The sequence below is a fragment of the Aplysia californica genome, unplaced genomic scaffold (assembly GCF_000002075.1).
Source record: "Aplysia californica isolate F4 #8 unplaced genomic scaffold, AplCal3.0 scaffold00486, whole genome shotgun sequence".
Classification (NCBI taxonomy): Eukaryota; Metazoa; Mollusca; class Gastropoda; order Aplysiida; family Aplysiidae; genus Aplysia; species Aplysia californica.
In genome coordinates, this window is record NW_004797756.1 from 314,693 (window position 1) to 326,259 (window position 11,567).

Here is an 11,567-nt window from a genome sequence, read left to right on the forward strand (position 1 = left end):
CTCTAACTCACATTTTCTCTCTCCCCCTCTTTCTTTCTTTCTGTCTTTCTTTCTCACTTCCTTTCTGTCTTCCTTTCATTCTCTCTCTCTCTCTCTCTTGGATAAATAACCCACCCAGGTTTTGAATGAAAAGACCACAATTTTAATCTCTGAGGACCAAAATCCTGGTCCCCCTAGACTCTTCTTTATTTATAATAATCAGAAATGAAATTATGCCACTGCAACCTCTATCTTATCCATCACACACAAGACGCCAGAGTTACAAGAAACTTCCTCTGAGCTAAGTATAACCGAAATCAAAAGTAAAAGTGAGTGAGTAATGTACCAAAGTGTGATTATGATGTGTATATTTGGCTATCTACAGAATAACACGGATAGCTCGAATTTGTCAAGACTGGCCTTAGTAGTTCGAGAGATCCTTCGTTCAAGGGATATCTTACAAAGATAAGGAAGAAAAAAAAAACAGGACCGACTGCAGGCACAGTTCGACGGATGCAGGTTTTCGAGTTTTCTGTGTTCTACTTATCCGTGTTATTCTGTATTTCTCTTAAATGTCTGTTCTGTGTCCTGTGTAAGCTTGCTGATCTATACCTCAGAAGCACTGATCGATGATTCATGCGGCAGTGTTGCTATCCCAACATATGAAAAGCGAGTATGTGATTCTCTGCTTGTCTGTATGTACTGTACTGCACAATCCACATGAGGTGAGTGGGTGGTTGGCCGGTGCTCTGATGTGGTTTGCTCCTTCTTTCCTCTCAAACATCTATCATCGTGATCTCTCCTTCTTTTTTATGTTTGTTACTCTCTTGTAACACCTCTTCCGCACATATGACCTTATTGTGTTGGAAGTGCCGTAAAACTGTGACAAAAAGCTAAAAAAAAACAAACCATGAGGTGAAATGAAGACAATCCAAGAGATACTGCACAAATAACGAATACACTAAAAGCTGAAGGTATTAGTAATTTATTTGACTAATTTCTAGATATTACAAAGGATATACAGTTTCCGTGCATGACGGATATCATATGAGAAAATGAAGTATGGAGAGAATGAATGATTTCAAAAGTGCAACGTACACATTACATGATTTTTTATTTTATAGTAGTACCCTGAATTTGTTGTGATGGACAAAAAACCCTTAAGTCAACCAGGTAGAAAAAAGCTTAACCAAGTCAGATTTAAAAAAATTAAACCAACTCCCAGAAGCCGAGAATATTTCTGTGTGTTCTAGGGTCTGCCTGGGTAACATAATAGATTGTGTAAAGCACATAGAGCTTGCTGTTGAGCAGGAATAGGCCATAAAAAAAGCTATTTATTATGATAACACCCACAGAACCATAAAATCCCCATCTCTTCAACTTAAGAAAATCCACCTCATCTAGTAAAGAGGAGCCACATTACAGGAAAACAAAAAATAATTTAAAAAAATTAGGGCTCTCATTTACGATGAATGATGACATCAATGCAATCATTTGTAAGTCATGAACGTGCTTGAAAAATGCAAGATTTTGGACTGAAATCCTTGAGACTTTAGAGAAAATAACGGCTCACCAGAGGAGCCCTCCAGGTTAGTTGTTTAACTGACAAATAAATAGCATTTGACAGAACACATTTAAAAGTCTGATTCAAACCTAAATTCTGTGCTTAGTAAACTGAATTACATTTTCATACTCCTACTTGAGGTCTTGCTCGACTTGCCACTTTCCCGAAGAGTGACATTTTAAGAGACAAATAATTTTGTCATCCAATTCTGTTCTTATATATATGAAGAATTATATGATGAATTAAAAATAAAAGTGAATAAAATGTTATTGCATATAGTAAAGAATGAAAGTGGGAAAGGAACATAAGGAACCAATTGGAAGAATATGACCAAATATCATCACCTAAAACGAATTATATATATATGCCGAACATTCAACATATCATCCATGAGATACATTAATATATATATATTCATATCTTTCTGTATTGAAAAAAGGTAACAAGACTGAAGTTCATAGCTCAGAATGTGCTTGGAATAGTTTGTTGGATTTCACACCACTTTCCACACCGTAAAACTATTGGGCAGGCATAACTTCTTGTTGAACAATTGCCTTCCAAGTGGACAAGTAGCAATTAAAATGCCCAAGACTACTAAAATTCAAGAATACCCCAATGAGGATTCGAAGCACAGTCACTTGTGCTGCAGTTTAACATAATGCCAACTGAGCTATCGGTGCGGTACGCCCAGTGAATAATAAATAACATATGCATCCAGGATTTAAAAAAAAAAAAAAAGCAGGTCTCATACTCAACGAGTCAACATAATCCAAAACGCTTGGAATTGTAGTATTAGTATAACTCTGCAGGGTAGCAGCCATGACAACAACAAAAATCACAGTATGCAGACAACTCAACATGAAAGAAAAAATTTCAGTGCAACAAAACAAAAAACACAAGATTTATTCATTTCTCCTTTTCTTCACGTCTCACAGGTGATATCTGACTCTCCAAGAAGAAAAAAAATTAAAGAAAAAGCTGATAATTAATTTTATTCGCTGCATCGTCAAACCAACAGTAAAAAAACAGCTCAAATCTAAATTAACATGATTCCATAAGATGGGACACTGCACACGTTAACTGTCACACCCAGCAGACTTGTACCAGAAAGAAAAAAGCAATAATCATGTACTCAAGTATATGCTCAGGCAAACACACTGGATACACAATAGCATTCACAAATAACGATACCCATGTACAGATATAAAGTGAACAAAACGCTCTGAAAGAAAAGTGTCAAATTATATTGCTTTTACTTGTAACCTGTGTATAAAAGTGTTTTTTAAATGAATTACTGGGACAGAAAAGAAGTGGGGAAAAGAAAAGGAAAAAAAAAAAAGAAGTGAATTTCCAATGGTGCCCTTGGGTGCTCACAAAAGCAAAGAGGAACTGATGGAACATTCACAGACAGGGAACACAACTGCACTACACACTGCTACACAAGGTCTCATTCCACCATATCCTGTCAAGCAAGCGGTGCAGTGTAAAAAAGCTACTAGATATTACAGCACGTTGCCATACAACAAAACAACATATTACATTGTATTTCTTTAGGACACTTTAAAAAAAAATAAAAAAATAAAGACTCGTTTTGAAAAGTGAGTTAACACAATGTAAAATAAATCTAGCACTACTGTCTCACTGAAGGCAAGACAGCTACACATTTTCCTGTCCGGAACCCCCCCACCCCAAAAAAAAAAGAAAATGATAACAGTAAAAGAACCAATAATAAATCCAAGGATTTTTATTGTGCACCATTCAGAGTTCTGGTTCAAATAGATCTGAGGTGGGCTCCATATGGGAAAATAGGTTTTAAAGTTTTTGTCAGCTACCCTTCTTTCTCAACAGACCTCCAAAGACAAGGAGCAGACACACATCTGTTTCCTCAGGAGTCACTAGCCATCAAATCTTCGGTTTGGAGGAAAACTTCTCATCAGCTGTTTCAAAAATAGACAACAGATTTCAGAAAGGGAAGGGTATTGTTATATATGAACAAGATAAAGATTTTTGTCTCTTTTTATAAAAATAAAGAAATAAACAAGAAACACAGATGAAAATGTTATTTTGATGAAAAATATTTTCATTCATTTTATTCAGGTATTTGGATGTTCTAAATAACAAGAACAGTTCACATTAGGGAATGAGAAAAACATTTAAAGAATTCATTTGATTATCAATTTGAGCAAGGTAGTCGGAGCTGTAACTATTTTCAAGAAAAACGTTAAATATGGCCTTAAAACTCATCTCTAAACCTCTTCACTTTTTCAAACAAAAATGTTTTGTCTTGGTCAAACAATTGGAAACCACAGACTCAGAAACTACACTCATTCCATCGATCAAAATATCATTTTCAATGTCAATAAATTTCATTTAATATGTCCCCACTTCAGTTGCTGTTAGGACAAAAGGAAAACATTATAACACAGATTATCATCATAAAGTAACGCACTACTTGAGACTAGATACAAAATCTGGACCCAAAAAACTACACCACAAAAAAGAAGTTATTACTACATCAGCTAAAATGAGATGAACATGGAAATACAATTTTAATTATGACAGAAAATCAAAGATATTTTTTTCTTGCAGAAGGCAGAAATACATCTTCAAAACTAGCTCACTTTTGAAAGGTATTAGTTTTAGTCCGAAATTCAACAATTATACACAGTGCATGGTCCTTAAAACAGAAGTAACTGCATTTGGACTAAAAGTTCTGAACTCTTTCTCTCCCAATCTTATATCGCAGAGTGAGCTCACTGCCAAACTTTCCAGCCCGTGGTAAATAAAAAACTTATTTATTAGTATAAGAATTCTACAGGCTAGGTTTTGCAGATACTCAGGCTCATACCAGATGATGGAATGATTATTCATCACATGGTCATCAATCATAGACCAGGTTTTGCCTTCAGAATTAACAGCCACTGCAAGTAACAGGGAAAATAGTAATATCCACTAGGATTTCCATTGTGTTAACCAAGTCTTCACAGGTAATAATTTTCAGAGCTTCTCCCTCTGTCTTCAACAGAAATGTAAATTCATTTTTTTTTGTGGTCATTTTTTGACGGTTGTGCAAGATTTAACCATTTATTTGATCTCTGAGGAGGATTGTCAGTATTACAAATTTACCACATCCCTTGGTCCATCGCTTTTAAGAACAAAAACTATCCAACATTTGCATATATAGGAATACTGAAAGCCACAGTCTTCTTGCTGATTCCATTACATGGAGAAACCATCTTGCACTAGGGATAAAAAAAACAACCAAACATTCATCTGACTATGGAAACAGTTTTATTTGGCATGAGACAAAGAACTGCGTCCTCTCACTAACTCTTCTGAGTGTACTCGGGCGGGTCTACCGAGGATCCTTCCCAGTTTGCTCCAGTGCTGGCAGCAGAAGAGTCTCCCCCTGCGGCCACCGATGCCCCCTGCTGCTGTTTCAGTTGGAGCATTTCTTCACTGGGTGTGTCTGTGAGACGAAAGTCATAAAACAAAGTGCACATTGAGAGTGAGGGAGAGTATGTATGTGGTGGCGCACGCTTTTTTGTGGTAGTGGGCACCAAATGAACAATGATTTGAGCCACAGTATACAATATAATTGTCTGTTTTGCAAGCAATCCACTTAAATCTGTCACTTTTTACACTAAAGACAAAAAACCCCCAACTAGCCTTAGCTGTGTTGTTCCTATAAAAGGAAGAATGAAAAGCAAGAGAATTGCAAGCCCTGACCATAGCATTAAACTGTATTTTGGTGATGTTGAGAGGTGCATCTTTGAAAGAGCTTTGGGAGTGTGTAAAACTAAAAAATTCTCCAAATGTGGACATAAAAGGATAGCTTATGACACTGATGATTATATTGAGGCTCTGGCAGGAAGGCAAATTCACTACACTTCAAGAGTCAAATTATACTCTGTTTATTCATAGTAGAAGCAGAATACTGCACGAGTGGAACTTAATTCATTTTTATTGTTTTTTTTTTTTTTGGGGGGGGGGGGGGGGGCAGAAACATAAAAATTTAGAATTCAAGAATATTCAAACTGCACCTAGCTGCTGCTTGTCTTTTGTCAACATATATGACTTTTACGACATCTAAGACAATGATGTCTTACTCGGATGAAGGTAGTTATTGTTGAGGGAAGTTATTATATCTTGTTAGCAAGATAACCACATGTTTTCGAAGAACAGAAAAGGATATTGGCAATTCACATAAGAAGTATGAGAAGCAGACCAAATTAGAGAACCCATTAACAAAAAACTGGTGAAGCAAATCAAAACGATACAGTTAGAGAGGGAAGAAGTAAGATGAAGAGAGGGCTAAACGTTGGTTAAATTCAGTTTCAGTTTGATTTATCACTTAACTATGCTCAAATAGATCAATTTGAAAACAGACCCTTGGATGAGTGTTAGCATAAATGAGAACCGTTTAAAAGAAAATGTAGTTTCAGAGAGCAGATGGCAGTGACTATATATGTGGGGATGAAAAAAGGTCCATATTTGACACATGGGGAATAAATCTAAGGGAGGGTAAAAAAAATCAACACATAATGAAACTTTCAGAAGTGCGAGTTCGCAGGAAAATCAGGAGTAACAGAAGACAAAATTCTTTCAAAGGATGTCTGAAGAGCTTTTAGTTTTGGTAAGAGTTTTACGGCACTTGCAACACAATAAGGTCACATAAGTGCTGAAGTTTAGAGGTGTTACAAGAGAGTAACAAACAGAAAAAAGAAGGAGGGGAGATAAAGACGATAGATGTTCGATAGGAGAGAAGAAGGAAAACCACACCAGAACACCCTCCAACCACCCACTCTGAAGAGCTTAAACCAATCAAATCAAGTGATATGCCAACACTGACAATTACTGCTAAACCAGCTGTAAGCACAACACTGTGAGATACTCGTGCCCTGAAAACAACAAAGTGTGAGCACAATCTAGATCTGGATTAGAGCTACAACAATTGCCTGACCAAAGAACAGCAAGACATGGCATTGCATAATTAATAGGTATAGCTTCTTCAATAGAGAAATCACCCTTAGAGCCAATATTCATGATGAAAGTAAGAATCGACAAATGGCATTTGAACAGCAATGCATATTACTACTCACACTCCTAGACTAACTTATGATTGCTCTTAATGATTATTAAATCAGAAAACTTCCAAGGGCAAAGAAGGCTCAACCACTGAAAATGAAAAGCTCATCGTTCTTCTTCCGTCTTAACTGTAACTTGAAAAATGGAACAAAAATAAGACTGACTTTTCACTACACTACTATTTCACAAGTGACAAGCATCAAAAGCTTTCTTAACAAGGAGGAATAAAGAGGTCAGACAGTTGCTTTCAACCAATGACGAAAAATCCCCTACACTCAATATATCATGCACCGACATTTACTGTGATATTTACAATACTGATAGTAGTACGTGAGCAAAAGAGAAGTTACCACAGAACCAAGGAGGAAAAAGTGGAAGAAATCAAAACTCAAAAGACCTCTCCAGGATACAAGTTTACAAAATCAATTCGCACTTGCTTTCAACTGGTCTTGCTCTGCCTCTGGTTTCTGACCCCTGCCCTGCAGTCACAATTGATCTGCAGACATTTCGTATTCAAATACTAGAGCAGGGAAAGCAAACACGGGTAATAAAATTTAAAAATCTAGAGATCTTAAAATAACTGAGGTCATAGGGGGCACAAATATAAATTGCAACCTCTGAAGAATCACAAATACAGTTCATTCATACTTTTTTCACACATTCCTTAGATATGCAACAGTATTCTTGCACACATTGAGATCAGAAAGCAACTCAATGAAGAGGCCAATTTGTCCCTGACATGAAATATGTAACATCATTCTAATGAACAGTTTAACTCTCCTGCTTCTAGCCCAAAAAGAAACTATACAGAAGAGAAAAAAATACAAATTCATTTATCAGAACAACTCCATTCTTTATACCTTGCATACAAGAAAACATTAGCTAGTAGTTCAACAAACAATTGAATTTCTCATATGATAATAACACAAACCCACACTCATGATCAGAACGTTGCACTGAATCTTCCAAAGTTGCAATTAGCTCTGGAAAATTTTGTCTGAGGCCAAATGTATTTAAAAGTAGATTGAAACGGAAAAAATACTCTTCTCTAAGCCTTAGGGGTCTAAACGAAAAGCTCATACCCAAGTCTTAAATATAATAAACCCTGACTCGTTCTTAAGTTCTTAAGTTTTACATTTTAAAATAAAAAAACCCTACTCATTCCCAAGTCATTGAATGAAAAAAAAAGACTAAACTCATTCTATACTAGAATATAAAGTAAAAAAACCCAACCCCTTCCCATGTCTTAAACAAAACTTGAAAAAAACTCAACTCATTCCAAAGTCTGAAACAAAAAAAGAATTATTAAAACTGGATTGGTAACTCTTAAATAATGATAAACTACTCTCAAGTCAAAAATTTTAAAATGAAAAAAAAAAAATCTCATTGTCAAATCTCACATAAAAAACCCAACTCATTCCAAGTTTGAAATCCCCTCTTCCTCCACTCACCCATTCCCATGTCTTCATCATAAAACAAACGAATTCCCAAGACTTCAATAATTTCTGCACTCTTCTACTTTTCTATGTTTTTCCATCCCTTCTCTCACAATAATAAATCATATCATTCATTCACAATCGATCCATATCTAAAGACACTTACCAGAGACAAAATTCTCTCTGATCTCCTGCGGGATCTTGTCCACATACCACTGGTGGCTGTACAAGGTGGCAAGGACACCGCCTGCGTTCTTACGCTGGACCTTCTCGTGGTACAGGATGGGCTTGCCCAGGAGGTCGGTCAGTCGGCCTCCGATGGCGTGAAGGACAGCCTCTGGGGCACAGGTGTCCCACTTCTTGCAGCCCTTGCTGGCGAACACGTAGGCGTGAACTTTGCCCTCAATCAGCAACAGAACCTACGAGCATAGGAAACAACATTTTCATCTTGCCAATTTGTTAGTGTGAGGTCAAATTCTGAGTTTGAATTAAAATATTTTTTTTTCTAAAGTAATTTCTTCTAATTTTGCCAGGGTGAGATAAAGTTAAAAGAGAACCACAAAATAAAAGTTCCTCTTCACAATTTGCAAGTGTGAGATCCTCCTTCTTTATTTCTTGAAACAGTACATGCTTTTTCAGACCCCCATAATGCTTGCTAGTTTGAGTAAAGAGAAGAACATTGACACAATTATGGCCATTAAGTGCTGGGAAAAAAGTAAAATGACAGACATGACAGAGGGAAAGAAAAGAAGTAGGAGTTACTAGTGGCCCCCTACAACCACTCACGATGTCAATCCCTTAAGTTGTCGTGAGGTAGATAAGATGAATATGCACAATAACTGTCACACTTGCCAAATTATAGCAATGATAATGGAAATAAACAAGAAGAGGACAGAGAAGATGATGAAGCTGGAGTACACACCAACCACCCTCAGTCCAAGAAGCGAGAGATAAAGTCTAATCGATACAAATACATTACGACAACTATAACACACACCTTGTGTCCGGCGCCACCGACCCTGACAATCTCTGAAGGCTCGCAGGAATTGACAGCCTCTGTGACGATCCAATCAGAGTGAGACCGTGTGGTTGTGATCAGGTTTTTGTCTGCGGGAGGCACCTGACGAGTGAAACCGAAAGATCCTGGAAATAGAAAGACAACATTTTGAGTAACTCATATCATTAGGTTTTGCTTGTTGTTTTTAAACTGAAAGAGATTTTAGGCATTATCCTTAAGATTAAAAGTTCACAGTAGAATGGTCAAAGCTACCACATTAACACATTTTAATCCATAATTTACCAATATTCAGCACCAAATCAGGACATGGGTTGAAAAAAAAAAGGCTGAAAAAAATATTTCCATATATGCTACAATAGATCAACAACAAAATTCCTCCTTTCACGTGTCGAACTTCAACTACTGCTCAGTGAAAAGAAAAAGATATTCCAGTAAGAATGACTAAAAAAGAAAAAAAGTAAAACCGAACACCAAACTCTTCAGATGTCTATAATCAATGCAAAAAAAAAAGGCTTTTAAAAAGCTCGATTAAAATGCTCAACACAAACAAACTTTCTTTTGACATTTTGGGCAAAGATCTTTTCAACTTTCATAGCAAATTTTCGGCACACACCTTTTTAATTTACATAAAACATTAAAGGCAATGACGCTTTGACTTTTCATATTCCATTTTGGGCATAGACGCTTTCAACTTTCATAGCACGTTTCAGGCAAAGACCTGTCTAAAAAGATTTTTCTCACGTGATCCAGCCTCTTGCATCTACAATAGTTACTCCACAAGATTATATATACAATGAGGAACATTTACCCAGCCCAATGAGGCCCCAGATACATCTCCCCATCTCGGCTTCCGGGCCGGCCTCATAGTTATACCAGGGCTGGTAGATGACCCCAGCCTTGGCCTCTCCGTTGACTGCGATGCCGATCAGGACAGTCACATGATCCAGAAGACCTGCGAGGTAGAAGAACAGTATTTATAGAGAATGATGGTTCCAAAAAGCTGCATAAGCTATCAATCATTAGTCATGCCTTTCTTCAGAATAATTCTTCTTTCAGCAACAAGTGCGATTAGCAGCAACAGTGAATGATTTTTTGTGTATGATGCATTCTTTAGTCAGAACTGGGTAAACTACAGGTGTATAGGTATTCGAAAGGATTGTGAAAAGATTGTGTGTTTGTGAGTGTGTATGTGTTTTTGTGACTGTGTGTGAGTATGTGTGTGTGTGTGTATGCGTATGTGTATTTGTATGTATGTGTGTGTGTCTGCGTATGTGTATGTGTGTGTGTGTGTGTGTGTGTGTGTGTGTGTGTGTGTGTGTGTGTGTGTTGGCATGTGAATATACTCATAAGTATTTACTTTGCTGCATCACATTTCTCTTTGTGAAGATTAAGAAAATGTCATTTAATCTTATCTTATGATGTCATCAGCTAGGACATTAACTTAGAGGGTAATGCTAATAAAACTAGACTGTAGTATGAAAAACACGTTAAACTGCAGGAAAGTACACAATAAATGTTAAATGTCGCAACACCAGATTTAGAGAGAGAGAAAAACAATCTAACATTTAAGACACAATTCAAGATTCTCTGACTAGACAAACTGAAAAAAGTGCTGATAAAGTGACCAATTTCAAACATGAAAAAATAACACAAACCTAAAAAGACAAAACAAAAAATAAACAAATAAACACCCTTACACATACAACCCCCCTTCCCCCCAACAAAACTTCTCCCATTCATTCACTTAATGTATCCCAGATGCAGTTCTCTCTCACCTTGCGTGAACTCAGCTGTTCCATCCAGTGGATCCACCCAGATCACAATCTGGAAAATAATTGAATACATTTTAAATGGACATTAAAATACAATTCTTCGGTAACAATACATGGATTCCTCATTATCTCTTTGAGGACAAAGAATTTGACAGGGGTTTTTTTCATGTAAAAAAAAGACAGACTCATAGCTGCCCTACTGGGGACAGGCAACGATTTGTTCTCAAAGCTTATAACTTTTCCTTATATAAGCATTATTGCATTAATTCTACTGTTTTTTATCCGTATATTTAAGCGTCAAGGCTTACAGCTATCCACCAGTATACTTAAAAAACATTTTGGAATTAAATTCAATCAAAAGTAAGACAAACTGAAGTTATAAAACACAGTCAAATCTGCTCTAATTATGCCATTTGTCCAAGACAATCACATGTACAAATGCCCACGTCCCACTTCCCCTCTTGCATTTTAAAAATATTATAGTCAAAACAATTTAAAGAAGCTAACGCTATGTTGGATCTGGTTTCAATGATTCATTTAACTTGCCTTAAGAAAGAAGCTACAAAACAATCAAACCAACTGTTCAGCGAAAGACTCTTTTGTTTAGTTTTAGTAGAGGTTTTACGGCGCTCGCAACTGCATAAGGTCATATGAGCGCCAGAAGATCAGAGGTGTTACAAGAGAGTAACAAACATAAAAAAGAAGAAGGG

General features: G+C 36.6%; 1 protein-coding gene across 1 annotated transcript in view; it reads right to left on the reverse strand.

The window, feature by feature from the left end:
• Window positions 1-948: 948 nt before the first annotated feature.
• Window positions 949-11,567, reverse strand: part of LOC101852788 (3'(2'),5'-bisphosphate nucleotidase 1) — a gene marked incomplete at its 5' end in the record, with an annotated part of 20,938 nt that continues 10,319 nt past the window's right edge. The window contains 6 exon segments of the mRNA XM_035971710.1: window positions 949-3,480; window positions 4,875-5,012; window positions 8,234-8,486; window positions 9,065-9,210; window positions 9,894-10,037; window positions 10,861-10,909. Of these exon segments, the coding sequence (XP_035827603.1) occupies window positions 3,446-3,480; window positions 4,875-5,012; window positions 8,234-8,486; window positions 9,065-9,210; window positions 9,894-10,037; window positions 10,861-10,909 (765 nt within the window). The 3' untranslated portion in view covers window positions 949-3,445.